General features: G+C 38.9%; 1 protein-coding gene and 1 long non-coding RNA gene across 2 annotated transcripts; one reads left to right on the top strand and one right to left on the bottom strand.

Moving 5' to 3' along the window:
• Positions 1–26: 26 nt before the first annotated feature.
• LOC103434392 (DEAD-box ATP-dependent RNA helicase 37-like) lies at positions 27–4,666 on the bottom strand. The gene is made up of 7 exons (XM_008372724.4): positions 4,424–4,666; positions 3,111–3,911; positions 2,939–3,022; positions 1,802–2,044; positions 1,447–1,614; positions 1,226–1,339; positions 27–631 (listed from the first exon to the last, which is right to left on the bottom strand). The coding sequence occupies exons 2-7, from the start codon at positions 3,861–3,863 to the stop codon at positions 128–130; spliced, it is 1,866 nt and encodes a 621-aa protein (XP_008370946.3). The 5' UTR covers positions 3,864–3,911; positions 4,424–4,666; the 3' UTR covers positions 27–127.
• Positions 4,667–13,015: 8,349 nt separating this feature from the next.
• Positions 13,016–14,113, top strand: LOC139191619 (uncharacterized). The gene is made up of 3 exons (XR_011575727.1): positions 13,016–13,352; positions 13,436–13,533; positions 13,709–14,113. It is a non-coding gene; the product is annotated as an uncharacterized lncRNA (long non-coding RNA).
• The last annotated feature ends 12,131 nt before the right edge of the window (positions 14,114–26,244 follow it).

The raw sequence follows: 26,244 nt of genomic DNA, 5'->3' as shown, positions 1-26,244 counted from the left end.
GAACTAGAAAATCAACAAAGGAAAAGGAAACAAAATGCATAGTCCATTAATTTTTATGAGGATAATATTATATACTCGGATAAAAAAGAAAAAGTCGACGAACAACATCCAGTATTTAATGGAAGCACTAATCCCAGGCACTGGTCATACCACCGTTGCCAGCACCATAACCCCCAGAGCCGCCACCATAGCCACCAGAGTTGCCATATCCACCACCACCGCTTCCTCCACTGTAAAAATCTGAACCCCTACTGGAAGAGCCGTCCCTTCTGAAATCACGGCCACCAAACCGACCTCCCCCAGATCGCCTTCTGCCTCCACCGCCATAAGAAGCCCTTGATGCATAACGAGTAAGCCAAGCAGGTACTTCCTGATTTGCTTCTTGCATTAGATCAGCGAGTGGTTTTGCCAATGAGAGATTGTTCTCATTAAAGAAGGCAGTTGCCAATCCTGACTTGCCGGCTCGCCCTGTCCGACCTATCCGGTGAACATAATCATCAACGTCATTTGGAAGATCAAAATTTACCACATGAGCTACATGGGGGATATCTAGACCACGTGCAGCCACATCTGTTGCCACTAAAATTGGTGTATTTCCACTCTTGAATGATCTCAATGCATGTTCTCTTTCCTGCATATAAGTACATCGCATCGTAACAATATGAGGATCCGGGTTAATGCTAAACTTGCATGGTCATCATAAAATACTACGGGAAAAAAAGGATGACAATTACAACCAAGTGAAGTTTTCTACTAAGAATCGCTATTTCATAGTGATGAAATTACTTCCAGTTTGCCCTTGGGGTTAGCTTAAGTGGTGGAGGGTGGGGTAATGAGTTAGGATTAGGATATGTCTAGTGTTCTGTTCCCTCCAATGTAACCAAATAAATTTCTTCCAGTTTAGCAAACTGGAAATTTTACGTATTAACCAGACAGGAGAAGTCTCACAGGTTCAAAGATGGTTTAGAACATGACTAGAAAGAAAAATTGATGGTTCAGAATTACTAAAACTTGCTGCAGGAAAACTAGAAGAATAATTCGCTCAGCTAGAGCAGCAAAATAGCTCAACAAAGTTCTTTTTAAAGAGAGAGAGAGAGAGAGAGAGAGAGAGAGAGAGAGAGAGAGATCAACTTCTTTTTTCACGATGAATAACATCAGACACAAAACATTAGGAAACAAATATCACTTCTGATAGACTAAAAGATCAATTTTCCGAACAATTTACCTGTTGTGTTCTGTCACCATGAATAGTAGTTGCCGGAAACCCATTCATGCACAACCAGTGTTCTAATGCATCAGCTCCCTTCTTTGTCTCCACAAAAACTAATGTCAGAGATTGCTGCAAATTCAATGACAAACGACTATTAATAGAATGCAGGATACTGATATACCAATTCTTCAAAAGAATCAACAGAACTTTAACATAGAGTCTTCCTTCCATGTTACCTTGCCATGAGCTCCATTTTCCCTCTGTGCATGAAGGAGGTCCATGAGATGACTTCGTTTATCAGACTCATGAACAAATTCAACTCTTTGAACAATTAAATCAGTACTTGAACCAACCCTTCCAACAGCCAAAAATATATATTTTGAAAGAAAATCCGATGCCAGTCGCTGCATTCCAACAAAAATTTGTAAAAGCTATCAGATACTTTCAGTTTGGAATTCCACTGTTTGGAACAACTTTAACCAGCATTCAATATGACTATATAGAATGTTCATATTGCATTAATATGACTATATACAAGTCAATAAGTAAAGAAAAATCCAACAGGGAACCCAGCTAACGATTAAAACACACCTGTATCTCCTTTGGAAACGTAGCACTAAACAGCATGGTCTGTCTCAAACCTGGGGGAGGCATGTCCATCTGCTCCACTATCTTCCTAATTTGAGGCTCAAAACCCATGTCCAGCATCCTATCTGCCTCATCAAGAGCCAAATATCTGATCATCTGCAATGACACTCTTGCCCTCTCAAGCAGATCTACCAATCGTCCCGGTGTTGCCACAAGAATATCAACTCCCCTCTCAAGTTCTCTCAACTGACACAATATTGGAAAACAAGAGTGAATCATCAAAACAAAAACAAAAAACAAAGTGAAGGTGGCATCAATAATAATAATTTATTTGAGGTCACAAAATTTTCCACAACAGGATTGAGTCGATCAACATTTTGTGCTTTTAGGAGAGATATCAATGAAGAGAAAGTTAAGCAAGTGGTGTTGACCTTAGTTGGAGAGGAAAATTGCTGTATTGACTTTAGTTGAAAAGGGGAACTGTTTTAACTGACCTATGATAGAAAATGAAATGATCATTGATCTATACCGAAATATGAAATTATTTATTGACCTAAACCAAATTTCCTACAAGTTTAATACTTTGAATGGGCTAGGGACCAAACCGAATACAAGTCATCCAAAAACATCTCCCACACAAAAAAAAAAAAAAAAAAAAAAACCATAACCACAACCTCAAAATTATGTTCAATGATTTGTTCGCAGACTCACTCTTCATTCTATAATAAAGAACTTTGAAAATGAAGAAACAAATAAGAAAAATGGGGATTAGTTGTGGGGCCCACACCACATCGAACTTTTACAATCCGAACCGTCTATTAATAGATCATACTTGCAAAATATTAGCCAAATTGGAAATATTTGAGGCATCTAATTGAGTTTATAGAAATTGACAAACACTATGTTTAAAGAAACATTGAAATTTCATCGTGACAATTAAATAGGTAAATGGTTTTGGATTGAATTGAGTTTTTGCAAGGATTATCTTTGAATTGAGATTTACAAAATAGACGGTTTGGATTGTTGAAGTTCGAGGTAGAGTGGGTCCCACAACTAATTATATATATATACATACACACATGCAAGTAGACAAGGATCCAAAGTATCAGTAAGCCACAGTCAAAGTCAAGTTATACAAACCTGTTGGTTTATTGGTGCTCCTCCATAAGCAACTACCACCTTGACACCAGTTTGATAAGCAAATTTTCTAGTTTCTTCATGGATCTGCAAACCAGCCAAAACAGAAACAATAAGCTTTTGCCTATAAACCACTAGAATACATGTTATGTTACTGGCATAAGCACAATCTAACCTGGCAAGAGAGTTCTCTGGTAGGTGAGAGAATAAGAGCAAGAGGGTACACAGTACGTGCTCCACGAGGTCTCTGAGCAAACTGCCCCAGCATGATTCCACTAATAATTGGAAAGCAGAAAGCAGCTGTCTTCCCTGAACCCGTCTGAGCACAAGCCATCAAATCCCTACCTCCAAGAGAAATAGGTATTGCATGACGCTGAACAGGAGTTGGCTTCACATACCTGCACCTCCGAATATTTAAATTCAATGCCTCCCCTAAGTCTATCTCTGCAAAAGTATTCACAGGTGGTGGCACATTATCCCCACTAGTTTCCACTGGGATATCCTCATAAGCATCAAAGTTAATGCCTGTGTTTTCTTGATCACTAAACGTCGGTTCTGAGATGTCTTCATCAGCAAAAGGGTTTACTTCCCGCTCCCTCCCACGGTCCCATCCCCCACTTCTATTGTTCCAACCACCACCACCTCGACCACCACTAGAACCATATCCCGGGCGCCCAACATCACGCCTAGAACTGCCAGCACCCCAGGCAGGGCCAGGCGCAGGCCCATTGTAACCTACGCGGTCATTGGCTGGTAATGGGGCAGGCTGTGAAGGAGCCGGGGCATCAGAAGACGGCGGCCTATTACGAAGATGTGGTGGGACATAAGTTGATCGTGCAGGGCGAGATGAGCTGTTATTGTCAGATGAACCAGCAGTCGAATTCTCTCCTTGAGAATTTGCTACAGAATCCGCCCATGAAGTTCTCATGATTGGAAAAACGCGACCCCTCCCTTTTCAATAAATTTAATTCGTAACCTAATGCACCAAACACACAAACGAACAAAAAAATCAGAGTCCATAAAAAATTGGTCTCTTGATTTATCTCTACTCTATATATCTTGCAGATCAAAACCCTGATCAATCTTACCACTATACCATTCGAAAGGGGATTCGTCTACGAAAATTATCATTAGAAACTGGTTAACATGAAAATTTCAGTTACAATTTACATAAAGCTAACAGTAAACTCGATTAATTTTTTTTAAAATAACATGATTAATTTAACACATAAAAGAATTAAAAAAATTGGATTTAGCGCAATAAACATCACGCAGAAAACTTAAAACACAAAAAGAGCAAAAAATAAAACTAAAATCAGGCAAAATGAAATCAAAAATAAAAAAAACTAAACAATGTCGATACACGAAAATCAGAGAGAAAAAAAAAACAGATCAAAATTCAAAACGAAAACTACAGCAGGCATTCGAAGAGCAGATTAACACATGCAAAAAAGCTCAAAAATTATAGAGACTGAGAGAACTTCGAACCTCGATAAGCAGTGAAAGCAGCGGAATCGGATCGGGAACCAGATAAAATTTTTGAGAAACCCTAGCTTTTCTGAGCGCAGGAATGGCAGGATCGAACCGCAGGCGAAGATATAGCTCCGGCTTTTCGTTTTCTTCGTCGATAAGATTTTCTCTTCTTTTTTTTTCTGAGATTTTCTTCTCCTTTTCAAATGGGACCAAAACTCTTTCTTCTCCTTTTTCCTTTTTCCTTTTTCTACGCTGCCAAGACGTATTGCGAGGAAATTATTATTATTATTATTTTAAATTAAATTAAAAAATATCTTTAAATGCATTGGCGTCCGTACAATTTGGAGGGCGAAAGGTGGCTGCCGTCATAAAAATAACCGGACGGTGAAGCGTGAAATTGTGAGGGTTAAAAATCTGCATGCTTGATTTCTGAGGTCTCTAATCTTTCTACAATATAGGGAACTCAGTTCCATGTAATTAAGAAATTGTTTGTATGTAAGGTTGCATTTGTATTTATATCTGATATACATATTTCAACATATCCAGACACGACAGTTAAGTTGAAATTACGTCGCCTCTTCATATACCTTTATTAAGCAAATCAATCATTATTAGTTTATAAAAAAGACGCTCATGGTAAAAGAAAGATAATTAGCATAAAAACCACAGCTGGTAAAGAGAGAAACAAAGAAAGTCCTACTCTAGTCTCTACCTAACCTCAATCTTTGGTTTTAGAGTTTGCATTCTTCTTGATCTCTTTTCTTTCTATTTCTATTTTGGTAGTGGTAGATCTCTTACTCTACCACATGAGCCTTTATGGTTGTGGTCGCTTTCTCCTTTTAATGAGAATAGCATTTTACAGTCAATGTTCTAAAAAGCGGCCTAGAAAATTGATGAAGCATCTAGACAATTCTAGGCGGTCCTAGGCGGTTCAATTTTTGTTTGTTTGTTTAGGTTAAAGGTTTGGAGATAATTTTCTTGTAAAATAACTCTAAGCTTTTTTTCTTACAAAATAACTTTGAATACATATTACATTTTATGTATTCAACCAATCTTGGTCACTTATTTACATGTTTTTTATTATGAGACAATAAATTTAATTAAAATTAAAAAAAATCTACCTAGGTCTCTGCCTGCCGCCTAATTATCGCCTAGCTCTTAATTTTTAGAACCTTGCTTGTAGTAGAGTTTTGTTGTTGATTTGAAAATCATCAAAGGGTGGTGTTTCCCTCTCTTTGCGGTGTCATTGCAAGGGTTTGAGGGGATTCATACCCCTTTTTTATCAGTTGTCTTTGTATTGTCTTCTAGGTGATAGTACGGTGTTTACCTTATGACTTCTAAGGTTTAACCTTTGTGAGCTTATATTTGATGTTCGCTAGGTGCATGACTCCCGAGGTTGAAGAATCTTTACTTCTAAGAAGTTTGTTTTGTTTGCGCAAGGGATAATCATTCTCACAATTTATTAAGAGCTATTATCACACCCCTTAATCCTATTTCCCCACCCACTTTTAATTGACATATTTAGTGACACATTCGACCTATTGTGTAATGACTTCTAAAGCTAATAAAAATTAGGGAGCTTTAACGAAAAGGGCTTAGACTAACTTTAATTTAACCAAAAATCACCATAAACTATTATTTAATAAAAATGGCTTAAATTTTAATCATAATGACATAACTCAAGCCCTTAAAAAAAACAAAAAACGCGGGCTCAAATAAAAGGCCAACCCGCATAACAATTACTATTCCAAAAATAACCCTGACGAAACTTTAACTCAAGCCCATTACAAACATAACGGTTACCACATTCAATCTACCACTTCACCACCATTAATTGCACCAACCACCCCTACAAACCAGTAAAAAGAAACCAATTCGGATTCCTTTCCGCAAAACCCAATTACAACTTCAAACTCCAAATTTCAAACCAAAATCTAATCAACAATGGTAGAAGAACAACAAATTCTGGCCGGACAACAAGTTCCTTGTAACGACCCGTCCCATAATTTATGGAAAGAAAGGGCATTTTGGTAATTTCTCCTTATTGGGCCAAATATTTTGAAATGGGATTGCTTTTGGGTCTTGTTTGGTATGCCCAAGAGTGGCCCACCCTTTGTTTGTGTCCCCCGGCCCAACTCTCATTCTCTCTTCCCTCCCTTCACCATGACTTATAACTCTCTTTCTCTCAAAACTCTCTCAGCTCACCCTCTCTAACCTTCTCTCCTTCTCCCCGAGCTACTCACACCCACCTACACATCAACAACAATGAACCCCTTAACCCACCACCAGGGATGGGCTTCCTCTCTCCCTCATTCTCTGTGAAGCACAGAGACGACCTGAAAATCCCTTCCGGCGAGTTCGGTTTCGAGATCGGCGATTCGAGGTAAACTTTATTTGATTCGGACCTATTCCAATCTCTCGTTATCTTCCCTAGCCTTATGGGGTTGTTTTCGAACAAAAAATCGGGTTGTTTTCAAACCAAAAATAGACATACTTAACCTTGTTTTTCGATCCTTAGTTTTTCCGGTGAGCACCGTGCGTTTCAGACTGTTTTCCGGCCAACTTCGGCCACTACTTAGGAAACTAAAGGTATAATCATAATCTACTTTTGTTTGTTTTCAATTTGATGGGTAAATCGTAGGTTGTGGTTGAGGTTTGAGGTTGACTAGAGCTTAGGAATCTCTGGCTTTCTTTTTCGTCGAAACCAGCCTGGAATCGGGTCGACCCGACTCGATAACCCAAAGCCCAAACCCAATTGCCTATAACCTAGCCCAACCCCCTAATTCGGTCGACCCAGTAACCCAAAGCCCAAACCCAATTGGCCAGAACCCAGCCCAAACCTTGGGCCTATGTAACCAAGCCCAATTCACTTAACCCAAGCCCAACCCACCTAAACCTAACCCAAGCCTAAGTCAATATTGGTCCAAAACCTCCTGCCCAACCTAGTTGTCTTAACCCAGAACCCTGGCCAGCACGTGGGTGGCGTATGGGCCTGCGCGTAGGCACCTATCTTAGCCGGCACGTGGAGCACAAGCGCTTCTATCGGAGGTATTGTGCTTCGTTGTCGTCCACGGTAGGGCCGCCGGTGACTTTTTCGACCAATTTTTTAGCGACCCAAATTGGCTCGTAGCCGTCCAGGCCGCTGTCCAGTGGCGACGTGTGGGGGTACCCAAGGTCCCTCTTATGTTTTTCGACGTCCTGAATCCATTTATGACGTTTATTTCCTAAAATTCAACCGTTCTAGTATAGTTTTATTAATTGGTACCTTTATGTGCTTAGGTGCAATTGTGTATGACGTTTCCGTCCTCTCTTGTTTGCATAGCTCTTCGACGGCAAAGTATCTGTGAGTGGACCCCTTCCAAAATGCATATTTTACTATTAGAAATGCATACATGAAAAGCATGATTTGTTGGTTACATTTTATGAAATGTTTATGAGTAAATTGGATTTACACTTTATGATATATTATGCTTTATCGACTTTATGTTCTTTGTGGTATATATGATTGATGACTATATACCTACTTATGAACATGGTTTTACTATATGACATTTTAGCTACTGAGCTTCGTTTTGAGAGATATATATATATATATATGTATATATGTATTAGAAATATTATGTTATGTTTTTATGTGCTTATTTAGTGGTTACTCAAATGTTCTGCCTACGGGCGAATGATATTACCTACGGGGGAATGATACTGCCTACAGGTGAATAATACTTATATATTGGCTTCGGTCGGGTGATTTAGGAGCCTACGGGCGAATGATACTTATATATTGGCTTCGGCCGAGAGATGTAGTGCTTACGAGCGGAAGATACTTATATTGGCTTCGGTTAGGAGATATAGTGCCTATGGGCGGAATATATTTATAATGGCTTCAGCTGGGCGTAGGTTGGTGGCTTTGGTCAGAATATATTTATATTGGTTTCGGGCGAGAGATGTAGTGCTTTCGGGCAAATGAAGATATGTGTGTGTGTGTGTGTGTGTGTGTGTGTGTGTGTGTGTGTGTGTGTGTATGCCTTTATGCTACTACTACTTAGCACACTAAATATAATATATGTTTTAAGAAGTTTTATGGCATGCTAGTTATTACTTATTATGCTATATGAGTTTTCATAAATTTTGGGGGTTAGTACATTGTTGAACAACTATATTAGTATTACTTATATATCAACTTGGTCCACTCATGTTTTGTTTTACGCCCCCTCAAGAGTTAGAATCGAGGGGTACAATTTTGGTGTCAAGGGAATCGAGGGGTACAATTTTGGTGTCAAGGCACTTTCACATCAGTATCTTCAAGTCTTCTCGGTGTAGGACCCATCTCTTTGTTCATTTAATTTTATATTATTTCTTTGTAGTGTCTCGGATTAGTTGTATACTTTGAACACATTCCACAATTGCATATTCATTATAATTAAATTTACAAGTTTTATGTATGTCGGTTAATTGTTTTTAGTTCTCATGCATCCTAATATGGCTTCGTTAACTTCGGGTGTTGGCCAACATGTGCCTACCCTGGTACCCTGGTGTTTGGAGAATATCAGGGTCGGGCTTGTCATTCCTGATGAGCAACAAGTTGCCTCCAAACAAAAGGTACTAAACTGAAATCCTTGTTTGCATGTTCTTGATTTCATATAATCTATCAATTTTATATTTTAAATTAGAAACTGCATTTTGATAACTAATCAATTATTTCCGACTGTGTTTACTACTATTCTTCAATTTCATGTTTAACTTTAGGATAGTTCAAGCAATATTGTGTGTTATTTTTGCCTCAAATCCATAGTTAGTTTGGGTTATATTGTTTTAGATCAATAAACAGTGTATATTTTGTTACATCTTGTTGATGCACAAAATCAGCGAAGACTTTGGTACAACAGAAAGTGTCAGGTTTTGTGACCTTCGCTTGGTTGCTTCGGTCACTAGTGAGGATAAGTACGTAAATAAATAGAGACAGAGAAGCAAACACAGGATGTACGTGGTTCACCCAGATTGGCTACGTCCACGGAGTAGAGGAGTTCTTATTAGTAGTGAAGGGCTTACACAAGTACAAAGGATCAAGCTCTCAATTTAGTGAGTTCTTGTGAATGATTTAACACAAATGGCATTAGGCAATATTGTGGGGGAATGACCCCTATTTATAGAAAAACTTGTAGCTTTGTCACATTGACATGTGTCATGTTATGATTGGTTCTTGATGTCGACACGTGCTGCGCTCTGATTGGCTTCTAATCTTGACACGTGTCGAGTAGTGATTGGCCTCCTGGTCGGAGGGGAACTCTTCTGGGTCCTTGACAGTATAGCGTTGGCCGGTGCTCGGTAGTTTCGGGATTGGTCAAGTATGGTACAAACAGTGCTCCCCTAAGTTCCCGAGTGAGGGAAACTCCTCGGTTGGGGACTTGCAAGATCCAATCCCTTGAGTAATCACGAAACTTCTAAGTACCGAAGTGTGGTCTGATCTTCATCTGCCCTTCTCTGGAAGTACCTTTCCTCCATCCGGGAATGGTGTATTTAGCCTATAGTAGGAGTCCCCCAAGTCGCCGAGCTAGGAGATCTGCCGAAAGAGGTGACAGACAAGGTAAGCAGTCAAACTTCCAAGTAAGCAACCCAGTATCAGAGGTTTGACTTCGGCTTCCGGTGGATTGTTCTCCTTCTCCTTGTCTCTCATTCAACTGCCAGGATAAGGAGAAGCAAATGGATAAGAGATGATATGAGATACTTTTGCTTTTGAAGAAGTAACTTTCCACAGGCTTATTCTTGAACTGTGCTGGAGGGTTTTCTGGTGCCCTTCAGAGTATAAGGCCGATTCAAAAATTTGAGGGTCAAAACAAGTCCATCAAATCTAGAGTACGTTCGACCTTGATGATATGGGATACTTTTGCTGTTGACGGAATAATGAATGTGGTATGGAAAGGTGTCGTGCTGTAGTGATCTGTTTCAGCTCACCGTTGAACCTTCTGCTTCAATCTTTTGCATGGCAGAAGTGGTGTGCAACCTTTGCATTTAAATGGTCCTTCAGAACATTCCTTCATAGTGACTCATCCACGCTTGGCAGCTTCAGTGTAAAGAGCCAATATCTGATCAACTGTCATGAGGTATTTGCCGGTGGAATTCGTGACCTTGACAGCAGTTGAGGATGAGTACTCGAGAGCAATGCTAAGTAAGCAACCAGGCAAAGGCTCCAGGCAGTCAGTTCCAAATTGGAGGTTTGATTTCAGGTTCCGACTGACTGCTCTCTTTCTCCTTGTCCTGCAGGTGTGGACAAGGACAAAGACAAAGACAGGGAGAAAGCATGATATGGGATACTCTTGCTTTCGATCCTGATGATATGAGATACTCTTGTTCTTGGTGTGGCTTATTTGCTGAGGTATTATCGGGGGGAAATAAAGCTGAGTATTTTGAGAGGTTATGTTGAGGGTGCCTTTTCGAATGCGAGAAAGGGTTGAGCATTTTTGCAGGTTTGCCTGTCCGTTGAGGAGGGAGGTCAATGTATATAGGGATTTCCCAATAACAAGTAGTAATGCTATTCCTTTACCCTTCTTGGTCACAGCAATGTAGTGGGAGCTGCCAGCTTCACGTGTTTTAATTTTGTCAGAGCACTTTGAAAAAGTGGTATGTGGTATCTGGAAAGCTGATGTTACGTGTGAAGATTACAGACAAGCTTTATCTAAGGAAATCTGGCTCTCGAAGTTCTGAGAGTTGTGCCTCTTCGGTTTTCGAACAAGCAATCCCGTCGAGGATCTGACTCTCGAGATTCGGAAAGCGGTGCTACTCCGATTTTTGAGAAAGTAATTATGTTGGGAGTCTTTTCTCGAATGTGAGTAAAGGTTGGACGTTCTTGCCAACCTGTCTTGTCGCAAAACACGGAGGTCGACACACATAGGGACTTTCCAGTTGTCAAGCAGTGGTGCTGTTCCTTTACCCTTATGGGTAATAGTAGTGTAGCTGGAACTTCGAAATTCTCGTACCTAAACTTTGTCAGAGATCTTTGACAAAGTTATATGTGGTACCCGAGGAGTTGATGGTGCATATGGAGAGCGGTGATTGAACAGTGAGATTCACGTGCTTTCTACTTCACCAGAAATCTTCGACAGATTGCCCGTAATTTCCGCAAAGCTGAGTGTGCATGTGACAGGTGCTGACGAGGCTGAAAAAGCAGGTGCTTCTTCGATTTCTGAGATCGGCCCTCGTGGTCTCTGAGCAGCCCAGCTTTTGAGAAAGCAAACGCCTCTTCGATTTCTGAAGCTCCGTCGAGTGCAGATTTTTATAGAGGCTGGCATTAAGTTCCACAGCACACTTGAATCTCTACCAGTAGAAGCTCATTTCTTGCACTTCTAAGATCTTGATTTGTCTGACCTCTTCCCTCTTCAACACATTTGAAAATGTCTGGACCCTCCGACCGTCGTTTTGACTTGAACCTTGGAGAAGAGACAGCCGCGCCTTCTCCAGACAACATATGGCGCCCATCCTTCATATCCCCTACTGGTCCTCTTACCGTTGGGGATTCTGTGATGAAGAATGATATGACCGCTGCAGTGGTGGCCAGGAACCTTCTCACTCCCAAAGATAACAGACTACTTTCCAAACGGTCTGATGAGTTGGCTGTTAAGGACTCTCTGGCTCTTAGTGTTCAGTGTGCAGGTTCTGTGTCTAATATGGCCCAACGCCTATTTGCTAGAACCCGCCAAGTTGAATCATTGGCTGCTGAAGTGATGAGTCTCAAACAGGAGATTAGAGGGCTCAAGCATGAGAATAAGCAGTTACACCGGCTCGCCCATGACTATGCTACAAACATGAAGAGGAAGCTTGACCAGATGAAGGAATCTGATGGTAAGGTTTTACTTGATCATCAGCGGTTTGTGGGTTTGTTCCAAAGGCATTTATTGCCTTCGTCCTCTGGGGCTGTACCTGGTAATGAAGCTTCAAATGATGAACCTCCAATGCCTCCTCCTTCTGGGGTTTTGTCAAGTACTGAGGCTCCGGATAACCACCCTCCGGTGCTTTCTCTTTCTGGGGCTCTACCGACTGCTGAGACTTCCCCTAAGCAACCTTTGTGAAGGCTCCCTTTTGTTTGTTTATTTTGACTCATGTATATGTACATATTTGTGGCTTATCGAAAATATTAATAAATAAGCTTTGCTTCATTTCAACATATTGTGTTAAATACACCAAAGCCTTCTTCATAAAGTTCTTTGAATTTTTGCTTTTGTTGAAACCTGTATTGTTGAAGCTTTGTGAGTGAAGCATGTAGTTTGAGGTAGTGTTCCCTTAATTTCCCGAGTGAGGAAAACTTCTCGGTTGGAGACTTGAAAAATCCAAGTCACTGAGTGGTTGTGAGACTGCCGAGTATCAAGGTGCAGTAGCATATGGTGGGAGTCCCCCAAGTCTTCAGGCGAAGAGAGTTGCCGAATGAGGTGTCTCGCGTGTTACTAATTTGTCAAAGTAACGAATTCTTGGTTCGATGTCACACATTCGTATATGCTTTATCTAAAAATATTTCCAACTTTTGTGTGTTTGATGCTGCATGCTATTGACTAGACAAGATCAAGTGCAATTAGTAGCTTTTCTCTCTTTTTCATCTTTTCTTTGGTGGAATTGCTTTTCGTTTCCACTAATCAGCCTGAGTGGATGCAAGATAACACCTTTCTCTATAGCTCAGATTGCAAAGTCGTCTTCATGAAAGTTGTTCCTTATCTTGTGAACTACAACATATCCAAATTTGAGATCCATCGGAGTAGTACAACTTCAGAAATTCAAGTATGATGAGTAACTGTTCATCAATGTTCTGTTAATCCGTCAGACTTGTTGTGAGCTTCGAAACTCCATTTTCTCTTGTTCAGATCAACATACTTTCTTCATCGAAGTTGTTCCTCCGCTTGTGAACTACAACATATCCAAATTTGAGATCCCTCGGAGCAGTATAACTCCAGAAATCCAGGTATGATGAATGACTGGTTATTATTTTTCTGTCAACCCGTCAGATTTGTTGTGAGCTTCGAAACTTCATTTTCTCTTGTTCAGATCGGTATGCTTTCTTCATTGAAGTTGTTCCTCAGCTCGTGAACTACAACATATCCAAATTTGAGATCCCTCGGAGCAGTATAACTCCAGAAATCCAGGTATGATGAATGACTGGTTATTATTTTTCTGTCAACCCGTCAGATTTGTTGTGAGCTTCGAAACTCCATTTTCTATTGTTCAGATCGGCATGCTTTCTTCATTGAAGTTGTTCCTCATCGTCTCTTTCATAACATATCAAAAATTCAGAATGAACTAATGGTTAAATATTTCCAGATCTTCGAAACATCACAGCAGCTTCGAAATCTGCAAGAATCCGACTGTCATGTTTGGAGCTTCAACACTTTAATTTCCGTCGCTCAAACAGAAATGGTTCCTTCTTGAAAGTTGTTCATATGCTCAAGAACTATAGGGTGTCCAAAATTCAGCTCCATTGGAGAAGAGAAGAGGTTGCAGAAATTTGATAGATGAAAGGAGGCGGAAGAGGGAGAGAGAGAAAAAGTCTCTTGGGTTGGATTTCTATTTTGGGGCAGATTCCAATTTTTGTAGCACCTTCATTATTGATGAATTGCTTGTACTTTTGTCCATTATGAAACTTGGGACTTTGGCTTGTTGTTGGATCTATTATAATATGTTTGGGAACATATATAAGTGAATAAATAAGAAGGAAAATTTTGGGCCCTTGTGGGTGTAAAACAAAAAATGTTTATGTTTACCCAAGTGTTTTTGTACAAGTTCAAGGGCATCTTGGGTTTTGTGAACAAAATTTGTTTATTTGGAGCAAGGTTTTGTGTTGAAGCTTTGTAGGTGAAGCTTTGGTGTTGAACCTTTCTAGGTGAAGCTTTGATGGTGAAGCTTTGTAGATGAAGCTTTGTAGATGAAGCTTTCTAGGTGAAGCTTTGATGGTGAAGCTTTGTAGATGAAGCTTTCTAGGTGAAGCTTTGATGGTGAAGCGTTGATGGTGAAAGTATGTAGAGGGAGCTTTCTAGGTGAAGATTTTTTAGGTGAAGCTTTGTAGGTGAAGCTTTTTTAAGTGAAGCTTTTCGGGTGAAGTTTTTTTTTTTGGGTGAAGCTTGTTGGGTGAAGCTTTTTAGGTGAAGCTTTGTGGGTGAAGCTTTTTAGGTGAAGCTTTGTGGGTGAAGCTTTGGAGGTGAAGCTTTTCGGGTGAAGCTTTTTGGGTGAAGCTTTTTAGGTGAAGCTTTGTGGGTGAAGCTTTAGAGGTGAAGCTTTTCGGGTGAAGCTTTTTGGATGAAGCTGTTTTTTTTTTTTTTTTTTTTTTTTTTTTTTTTTTTTTTGGGCGCTTGACACGGTCTTCATTTGCTTGTTTTGTAGTGACTGTGGAAGACGGATTGCTTTCTGATTGAGAAGGGTTCTGGCATCGCTTGCTATGAATGTAAAAGAGTGAGGGCTGAGTTGGCTAAATTACCTCTTTATTGAATTCATTGCCAAATGGCCTTCATTACATAGGATGCCGAACGGCTATAGCTCAACACTTGTACATCGTGAGTCTATTTGTAGTAGTACTTCAAGTGATCAGCGTTCCATGGATGGCCAAGGGTCTTGCCATCGGAGCTTCTAAGTGTGTAAGAGCCAGGGCGACTGATGCCAATGACTTCATACGGTCCATCCCAGTTTGGACTAAGTGTGCCTTCACTCGGGACTCTGTCGCAGAGTAATCTTTTCTTTAAGACCCAGTCTCCTATTTTGAAAGAACGAGGCTTGACCCTAGAGTCATAATAGTTGGAGATGCGCTGCTTGTATGCGACATTCCTCAAGTGAGCTTGGTTTCTGTGTTCCTCGACTAAATCCAAGTTGAGGGTGAGTTGTTTATCATTTTCACTTTGAATGTAGTTCTGGACTCGGAATGTTGCTTGCTCGAGCTCAACAGGGACAACCGCCTCTGTGCCAAAGGCAAGTGAGAATGGAGTTTCTCCTGTTGAAGTCCGATATGAAGTGCGATATGACCAAAGAACTTGGGGTACAAATTCTGGCCAACAGCCTTTAGCTTTGTCCAAGCTGGTTTTCAAAGTGCGCTTGATTATTTTGTTGATGGCCTCAACTTGTCCATTAGACTGGGGATGAGCTGGAGAGGCAAAGCATAAGTTGATGTTGAACTTAGAGCAGAACAACCTGAACTTCTTGTTGTCAAACTGTCGCCCATTGTCAGTGACTATCGCATTGGGAATGCCGAATCTACAAAGGATGTTCTTCCACACGAAGTCTTCTATCTTTGCCTCAGTAATGGTTGCCAAGGGTTCTACTTCGGCCCACTTTGTGAAGTAGTCCACTGCAACGACTGCGTAACAGACTTTGCCCTTCTCTGCCGGCATTGGGCCGATCAAATCAAGTCCCCACTGGGCGAAGGGCCAAGGGCTGATCATAGGAGTAAGAGGCTCTGGAGGGGAATGAGGAATAGTTGCATATCGTTGACATTTGTCACATGAGCGGGATACTTTGATGGCATCCTGGTGGAGTGTTGGCCAGTAATATCCTTGGCGAAAAGTCTTGTGTGCTAGGGACCGAGATCCAGCATGATCTCCACAGACTCCCTCATGTATTTCCCGAAGGACGATTTCCGCCTCGGCAGGCGTAAGACACCTTAAGTATGGCAGGCTAAAACCTCGCTATTGTGGCGATACCCTTGACGCGGGTTTGACCCACTGCATTGACTGCCTGGGGGCGAGCGCTATTGTGGCGATACCCTTGGTTATCGGGATAGTGTCCCTTACTCTTTTTACTGAAAGGAGAGTGGTGAGGATGGAAATCCTTCCTCTTGCCTTGAAATTGATATGTCTGTTGATTCGGCGAAGCATTATGCAAGGCATGGGGAGGTGCCACTGCTGTTTGGAAAGTCGAGGTCTTCTCATTTAGGTGAGTCTGGCTTCCACCTCCCACTTGTTGATAAAGGATGGTTGTAGGGGGTTTCTCCTGATATGTCTTTGCCTCGGCGGAGGCATGGTTATAAGCCTGCGCCATCACCTCAGAGTAAGTCTTCCAAGTATTGGCATTGATCATGTATTTAAATAAACAATCACGTAGGCCTGCCGTGAAGGCTTTGAGGGCAGTCTTGTCATCTGCCTCGGCACACCGGGAGTATTCATGGCTGAAGCGGCCAGCATACATACGTAATGACTCGTCTGGCTTCTGGCGGATAGTGTACAAGTCATCTGCAGAGTGCAAGCGATCGGTTTGGAAAATGTGTTGGGAAACAAATAGTTTCCTCAATTCTTCAAATGAGTCTACCGTCTCAGGTGTAAGACGACAATACCAATTTAGAGCTCCACCAGAGAGGGTGGAGGGGAAGAGAAGACATCGCTCTTCGTCGGTGTGCATCCGGTATGCCATGGTGGACTCAAAGAGGTTAAGGTGCTCAATCGGGTCCTCTTTTCCAGTATAAAGTTGCAAGCCAAGCTTTTGCTTTGTCTTTGCTTGAAGGGGGGTGTTGAGGATCCTCCTTGTAAGAGGGCCAGGCCTGGGTTGGTTCCAGTCAGGTATTTCAGCCTGACGTTCAACCTTCAACTTGTTTACTTCCTCAAGAAGTTGTAGGACAAGGGGGTCCTGAGCGGAGTTATGTGTCACTGGAGCTTTCTTTCGTAAATCTCCATCTCCTATTGGAATTAGGAAGGTTTGATCAAGGGCATGTGATTTTTCCCTGGACTCGCTGTACTGGCTTCCAGGGTATGTCTGTCGGAACACCTCTGAGTCCCCTGTACCCTCATGTCTCTCTAGGACTTGTTGCCCCTTCCCCAAATTGGTGGTCGGCTTGGGCCGTGGCAGGGGACCGAGTCTCTCAGAAATCCTTGGGTCATTAATCTTTGAGCTTATATGGATGGAATTCTCTCGACGTTGCTTCAGGAAATCCCGACAATCACGAAAGACGGCTTTCGATCCTTCTGCCCCTTCAGCAAAGAGGTGTCTCCCTCCACTTCTCATGGTTCGGGTCGAAGCAACTGGGTTAAGAGAAGCCTCATGTTGATTATCAAGTCGAGGGGTAATCTGTTCCCTATCAGGGATATCTATGTCGAATGCATGTGACCCTCCATGTTGGAGGGCACCCAGTTGATGGTTGACTTCCACGGGGGCAACAAGCTCGCGTGTCTGAGCTTGCCTAGCTTCGTGGAGTGTCTCGAAGAGCTTCTCATATTGCTCCTGGAGGACCTCATTCCTCATTGCTATCTTGTTGTTCTGAGCTTCCAACTCATCGACTTTAGCTTGAAGAATAACTCGTTTTCCTTCCTTCTTTCGTTGTTTCGCACTATGTGCAAGGGGGGTGTCATTCTGTGTGCTGTGGCTTCCTTCGCTTCCCATGTTGGAGAGGGATGCCTGGTCAAAAGAAAGTGTACGAATGATAGAAACCAGCTTGACACAGCTGAAGAGAGTAGGAATAAGTGTCGTTTCCCACAGACGGCGCCAAATGTTGATGCACAAAATCAGGGAAGACTTTGGTACAACAGAAAGTGTCAGGTTTTGTGACCTTCGCTTGGTTGCTTCGGTCACTAGTGAGGATAAGTACGTAAATAAATAGAGACAGAGAAGCAAACACAGGATGTACGTGGTTCACCCAGATTGGCTACGTCCACGGAGTAGAGGAGTTCTTATTAGTAGTGAAGGGCTTACACAAGTACAAAGGATCAAGCTCTCAATTTAGTGAGTTCTTGTGAATGATTTAACACAAATGGCATTAGGCAATATTGTGGGGGAATGACCCCTATTTATAGAAAAACTTGTAGCTTTGTCACATTGACATGTGTCATGTTATGATTGGTTCTTGATGTCGACACGTGCTGCGCTCTGATTGGCTTCTAATCTTGACACGTGTCGAGTAGTGATTGGCCTCCTGGTCGGAGGGGAACTCTTCTGGGTCCTTGACAGTATAGCGTTGGCCGGTGCTCGGTAGTTTCGGGATTGGTCAAGTATGGTACAAACACATCTCATAAAGATTGGGGGTTATTTTTCATCAATTTCACAAAATAGTTAGGTTATTATGCTTAAATTCCAGAAATAATTTTCGGTTTTATCCCTTTTCATATAAACAGTGTGGTTATATTGTTTTATGTCCATAAACAGTTCTTAATTGTTATATCTCATAAATATTGGCTGCTATTTTGGACTAATATTCAATTTGCTCCATTTCATAAATAATGTGGATTGATTTGGTTTTGTTTTGATCCCTTTCATAAACAATGTGGGTTGGTTTGATTTGATTTTTTTTTTTATCCCTTTCATAAAAAATGTGTGTTGGTTTGATTTGGTTTTGATCCATTTCCATATAAATAATGTGGTATATTTCATAAACAGTGTAGTTATATTGTTCTAGATCCATAAACAATTCTTAATAGTTATATATCATAAATATTGAGGATTGTTTTGGTTTTGTTTTATCCCATTCATAAACAATGTAGGTTGGTTTGTTTTGTTTTGCTCCCTTTCCTTATAAATAGTGTGGAATAATTCATAAACAGTGTGGGTTATATTGTTCTATATCCATAAATAGTGTGGGATATTTCATGAAAAGTTTGACATATTTCATAAATATTGTGAGTTCTATCATTTCTTGGTTAGTTTATGCCATTTGTGTGTAGTTTTTTTTTTCAATGGGGTTTATTTTGGTACATTACATAAAATAGAGTGAGTTTATTTAGTGTAGTTTCATAAATAACATGCATTTTTTTGTTATAGTTCAATAAATAGTATCCTAACAATTTTCATTGTTGAAGATGAAAACAATGAAAAACCCAGCAAAGAAGGGGTAAAACTAAGAAAAAAGAAGCTAAACAGAAGAAGGAATACCTCCAATACAGATGCAACATGACCAGGTTTGCAGAAACAATGAAAGTTTACAACCCTATGTTACAACGACGTCAAGACGTCTATGATGAACTAGCAAAGATGCGATTTTGGAGTCTACTGAAGACGTACATGGATGGGACTTTGATTACGTCATAAAGGAAGAGGAAGTCCGATATGGACTTGATCAAAATCATTAACTGCTACAACCAAACAAACCAAAAGTTTAAATCTGGGCATCATGAATCACATGGGATTACCAACGATGATTTTGCCTAAAACTTCGGATTGAACAACAAAGGAATCAATATGCCGAATACAAACAAATCAACCAAATTTGATGATGATGACCGCCTCATCAAAAAGTACTTCATAGATGTCAAGGTAGTCAAGAAGAAGCATCTTGCAAAGGCATATGAGAAAGCACTTAAAGACGAAACACCTGAGGACGCACAAGATATTGCTTCACTCATATGCGCACACCTTGTTCAATCACTGCTATTTACAAACTCTAGAACCTCCATCACCTGGAGTTTCCTGAAAATATGTACAAACTTGCAGTAGATAAACAAGTACAATTGGGCCAAATGAGTAAGGGACTATCTGTTCAAGATGCTCGGAAAAGAAAGAAAAAAAGGGAGGAAGGAGAAGAATCGACCACTAGAGGATGTACCGTCCTTGTTTTGGTAAGTAACCAACATAGTTAATAAAAATAACATGAATTGTTTCTTACAAAGTTTTGCACAAACTAACATCACTTACTTAATTCATTTAGTACTGGATACGTGCTCACACAAATCTAGTGGAGACAATAGAAGGACGAGAAAACATGATTCCGACAATCACAAGATGGGACACAAGCATGATCCATAAAGCAATCAAGGATATCCCAGTGGAAAAATCAAGGTAATCACCAATAATCAATATATTTCACTTTGAAAAATAGTGTTTTCCAACACAAAAATAATGATTTATCATATAAAATGACACTTATCTAATGTGACTGTTTGCAGATTAAGGATGTCATTCCTTCTGAACAGCCACATGAAGAACCTACAAAGAAACAACGACAAAAATGAAAAGGCGAATAAAAGAAAGCAACCTAATACTCAAGAGGATGAATCAAACAACAAAGATGAATCAAACAGAGAGGACATACCACAACAGGTACAAAACAATCTCCAAACAAAAAACTAGCATATATGACCAAATAACATCTATAAACAATTAACTGATTCTACAAAAGAAATGGTTCATTCAATGTGTCTTTTGTACTCTTCCATAATAACTGTGACTTATTTGTTCATAAATAGTTTGAGCAATTATGTTGTAGTACTATAAATAGAGTGTCTATTTCATAAACAGTGTTAGTTAATTTCATAAATAGTGTGTATATTTCATAAACGATGTTGGTTAATTTCATAATAGTGTGTATATTTCATAAACATTGTTGGTTAATTTCATAAATAGTGTGTATTTCATAAACAATGTGCTCAATTTCCAAAAAAAATGTTGGACATTTTGTGAAAATTAACAAAATATGTAATGTTATTATGTGTAGTTTGGTTTTGATATTCCTTCTGCTCAACCAGAAGAACAATCTTAAAAGGCAAAAAGGCATAAAAAGATGGCAAAGTAATGCAAGACAACTAATGTCGAAATTGATGAGGTTCATTCTGAAAATGAAGAAGGACAAAACATGGAAAACATAACTGGCTTGATTAGAATGTCATCAACAACGACGAAGGAAATGATCATAATGTGAACAAGAACACGGAGCAAACTGATGAAGTTATAAGTGAATAGTTATTCGATGAGTTCAAGAAAGCTAGAAGCATTGATGAGAAAAGGTATATAACCTTCAGGGAAATAATGGCACATGTAATGGATGCATCAAATAAAGAATGCTTGATACTCAGCCAAACGATCAAAATGCTGAACAATGAAGTTGAAAAGATTTTCTGAAAAGTAGAGATTAATTAGAAGAATAGCAATGCACATAACGCCGAAATGTTAAAGATGCAAACAAAGACCACTGCAAATATTCTAATAATCAATAACTATCTGAAACAGATTGAGAGCTTGACAAATAAGTTAAAAGAAGCTCAATTAAAGGCGGTTGAGTTGGAACCCTCACAAATTCCATATTTGAGTGCTTCTCCACAAAGACTTTTAGACACCTTGAAGGATAAGAACGAACCGTCACTAGTACCACAGGCCGTTGAAATACAAGTTCAGACGAAGACACCAACAGTGGAACTAATGTCAAATGTGGCTAATTTCTGCCACTTTCACAAGCGTTAGGTAAATGCTAGAAAAACCTAAATGGAAACGATGCTATATATTAATTTGTATATTTGTTGACGTGCATACATAAGCTTTGCCATTTTCTTTCTTGCACTTAAATATTATTTAACTTAAAAAACATTTACAAAGTATACGGGATACCCAAATAAGATTAGAAATCACATTTTAGTTGTTGCAAGAACTGCCTTGTTCTCAAGTATACTATAAGATTATGAATTACTTCATTTGTTGAAAGAAATATTTCTTTTGTACATTTTCTACCTGTTTTACATACGGGTATAGGTGATGGTTGCCTTGTTGGTAAAGCAATTCACTTTTGATATTGTAAAGCACACCTGGGTAATGAATTACCATTTACAGTTTGTGCTGGAATCGTTTTCAGAAACTTTCTTGTGTTTGAGCTGTGTAACATAGAAGTGCTTGTTTCATCTCTTTGATCTCCAGCTGTGAAATCAGGTTGTAAATTTTTATGTCTTCTCTTGATTTACAGATGATAGGAGAATGAAAATTGTGGAGATGTGTGATGCTTTAGAGCTCATGAATATGTTGGGGGCCGCTAAAGATGACAACATAAGGAATGAGGTTTTGACAGCTCTTACCACTCTATCACCCTCAGGTCCAGACATTTTCATTCACAGTTGGTACTACATGCGCTTATGTTTATACCTTGAAATTTTGTTAATTTTATATAATAGGTGTGTATCAACTTAAATTCCGTAATGGTAAAGATAAGTATCTTACATTACTATATTTCCTTATTTTCCTACTATTTTGCATTTTATGTGATTTTAAATTGTGAACTTGTTGTGCATGTGTCATCCTACAATACTCCTCACTATGGTTATATGGCATATATGTTTAATGTGTTTTTAAATTTTGGACTTGTTGGATATTTTTTTTGCATTTTATCATTCTTTTATTATCTTATCCATAGATTTCATACAAGTATAATTTTTTGTAAGTGTCAATATGCACTTATTTACAAGATATACAAGAAATTTACCTAAATCAGCCTAGGCCGCTTAGACCCCACATAGTCGTCTAGGTGCTAAGTGCCAACCCACCGCCTGTCTAGTGCCTAACATTTTTTAGAACATTGGTATAAACTTATATCATCCTAAATTTCACTCACTACTGTGATTTCATCTTCATACTTTACTTGCTTCAACAAAAATAAAAAGATTTATGCAGATCTACAAAAAAAAAAAATTGCGTTGTTTTCACTTATATAAAAGTTTCTTATGTTGGTACATTTTCATAAATAGTTTACAAAAATATCTTTAGGTTCATAAATAATGTGCAAAATATCTTCATTTTCAAAAATAGTTTGATTCACTTTCATAAATAGTCTCTACAAAATATTTTCAGTTTCATAAATAGTTTCCAAAATATTTTTAGTTTCATAAATAGTTTGATATTCCAGCTTAAATTCATAAATAGTTTGCAATTTAGCTTCAATTTAAGAAATAGTTTAACATTTATACTATTGTACTATTCTATTTGCACCATAGCTATAAAAGTAATTGCTATTTATATAAATCATTGTTTTTGCAGATGGTCTTAGTTAACATAAAACTTCAAATGTCAAGCTCAACCAACACCAGTGTTCAAATTATATCAACCACCACCAAAATGACACAACAAAGGAAAATGATTGGGAAAACATAAAAGGTATCACATACAAAGAAGGAAACTATTCATCTACAGATTGAAACCATTACCAAAGAAGACAATGTTGCAAAACCAACGCAAAGAACATAGAAAAAAGGCACAATAAACAACCACAGCAAAGGCAAAAAAAAAAAAAAGAAGAAAGTTAACGAAAAGAATGAAAATAGATCAAAGAGGCAGAAAAGAAACTTCCAAACGCTACAACAGCAAACAGTGACTAAGAACAAGGAAAAAGGGAAAGCGAATGCTATTTCCGAATCAAAGAAGGAACAAAATGAAAGGCACAATCCATGAAAAGGGAATTCAACAAACAACTGAATGTGATGATGGACAACAAATATTCCGGGAGAAAAGTGTTACATTATTGACAAAAGTAACATATCAAGAAATAGACACTGAATCTATAAAAAACGATGATGATATCTAGAAGAATGACATGCAAGGCAAAATGTAAACAATTGGGAGACAAAAAGAAAAAAAAGAGTCATAGGAGGCACTCCCGCATTCAGTTTGAATTTAAAAGACGAGCCTTCATCACAGTCGGATGACTTTTTACCAACAAATCACAGAGACAAAAGCATGCAATGGACCCAATTGCAAGTGTACAATATACTTAAACCAGATGACATAAAGAGATTAATTCAGTTGTGCTTAACAGAGAACACGTAAGTACTAGGAACACTCTTAAATCAACGTTTAGTACACAAAAAAGCTTTCCTTGTACAACAATACCAAATTATTATAATTTCTAAGACAAGCGATGAATACTAGACAACAGAAAGTACAAATTTCAACTATTACTGAATAATGATGTTGAAAGAAGACCTACATAGTTTGATGGTAAACGGACCTATATCAACTCAAATAATTGATTCTTTTTGCTACATGAAAAGAGAAAAAGATAACACAAAGTAACAAATGAACTTCTATGTCTCCACAACAATATTTGTAAGTATAGAAATCCATTATATAACTTTTTAATCAACTATATACATTATAAAGTTGAAAATTTATACAACTAAAATTTTCTGTATATAGTTATATGAACATATAAAATATGTAATTATGATGTGTTAGGCATACCACCCTAGACATTAGTTTCATGAATCATTTTTAACTAAAATTGATTCTCATTAAACCAGCACAACATCAATGAACAAAGCATTGAAGCAACTATGCAAAATAAGGATAAGCTATTTCACATCTCGGCCCGGGTCCACCACATCCCGGGCTCGTTACACCATCGTAGCACGATATTGTTCGCTTTGGGCTTACCATTCCCTCACGGTTTTGTTTATAGGAACTCACGAGCAACTTCTCAGTGGGTCACCCATCCTGGGAGTGCTCTGACCTTCTTCTCACTTAACTTCGGAGTTCCTACAAAACCCGAAGCCAGTGAGCTCCCAAAAGGCCTCGTGCTAGGTAGAGATGGGAATATACATTTAAGGATCACTCCCCTAGGCGATGTGGGATGTTACAATCCACCCCCCTTAGGGGCCCGACGTCCTCATCGGCACACTTCCGGCCAGGGATTGGCTCTGATACCAATTGTCACATCCCGACCCGGGTCCACCACATCCTGGGCCCGTTCCACCACCGTAGCACGATATTGTCTGCTTTGGGCTTATCATTCCCTCACGGTTTTATTTTTGGGAACTCACGAACAACTTCCCAGTGGGTCACCCATCTTGGGAGTGTTCTGGCCTCTTTCTCGCTTAACTTCGGAGTTCCTACAGAACCTGAAGCCAGTGAGCTCCCAAAAGGCCTCGTGCTAGGTAGGGATGAGAATATACATTTAAAGATCACTCTCTTGGGTGATATGGGATGTTACAAGCTATATAGACAATTGATGGACCAATATAGACAAGTATCAAAGATTTGTTTCCCCATTGTTTCATTACAACCACTTATCCTTAGTAGTTTTGGACACCAACACTACAAAATAACACATTACAATTCTATTTGACAAAGTTCAAAAGATGAAGATCTAGAATTTGATTATTACTGGGAAAATGTAACAATAATGGTAAGTAAAACAACGAACAATCCCTAAAAAAACTCTATCATATTTACTTAAAAAATAAGTATATTATTGATCTCTACAATTTTATGCAAGGAAACTTCGTCTAGTATTGGCTTGACAAGGCAAGAGAATCAATAAGCAGTGATACAAATCTTATGGATTCAACTCAAAACATAATGAAGAAAATCAATTCCATCAAAAGTGAATTTGAATTCCAAGTCAATGAAGACAGAACATGTGCACAACAAAAATCAACTTCATAAATAAATAAAAAAATTACAACAATTCTACTTCTACATACACTTGTGTTTTCTGCAATTTAAGAAACAATGTAAAATTTTCATATAGTTCTAGAAAAAGTATGTTTTGATTTGTTTTTATTTTTGTTTTTCTAGCATATCTATAACAAGCTTCATTTTTCTTCAATCCTCATATTCATTCACAACTTGAATATATTTATAAATTCAGGTCACATTGCGAGTTATACATGATAAGCTTCATTGGTCAACTCTCAAACAACCAGAAAGTTCAAGGAAGTATCAAAGATTACCAAGTTAAAAAGGCATGCAAATATATCGTCACCAATTTGATGAACCATAAATTTAGCTGGACCAAGGAACAAGAAGCATTTATCAAAATCTCACAGACACTCACAAGCATTGGACATTAGAATTAAAGTTCATAATATAGATTATATGTAATTTTGATGTGCATTTACTTCTTAAAAGTACAACTTAGTTTTAATGTGGTTTCACATGTAATACATACTGTTCAAGTTTAGAGTTAATTTGGTTTCATATACATTTCATAATCTAAAATTTCATGCAGTTTGGTTTATATAAATGTATGTTGAACAACAACATGGCTAAAATTATATAGCAAAATAACATTAATAAGATGTTAAAACCATAAACATTGGCCTTTTTTTTTTCTAAAAATAAGTATTACTATTTCTACATAGGCAACTATTTCTAAAATTATCGACATTATTTCGTAAAAAAAGAACAACTGTATATCAGTGATT

The sequence above is a fragment of the Malus domestica genome, chromosome 14 (assembly GCF_042453785.1).
Source record: "Malus domestica chromosome 14, GDT2T_hap1".
NCBI lineage: Eukaryota > Viridiplantae > Streptophyta > Magnoliopsida > Rosales > Rosaceae > Malus > Malus domestica.
The sequence above is the reverse complement of the archived record's forward strand: the minus strand, read 5'-3'. Positions and strand labels throughout refer to the sequence as shown.

What these genes read in the sequence shown, in the direction of transcription:
- LOC103434392 (XM_008372724.4), bottom strand. Translation starts at nt 3,863, where the DNA reads ATGAGAACTTCATGGGCGGATTCTGTAGCAAATTCTCAAGGAGAGAAT. An exon ending in AAAATGGAGCTCATGGCAAG is followed by an intron (nt 1,340 to 1,446) that starts GTAACATGGAAG and finishes TTGAATTTGCAG; the next exon opens with CAATCTCTGACATTAGTTTT. An exon ending in ATGGTGACAGAACACAACAG is followed by an intron (nt 632 to 1,225) that starts GTAAATTGTTCG and finishes ACTTATATGCAG; the next exon opens with GAAAGAGAACATGCATTGAG.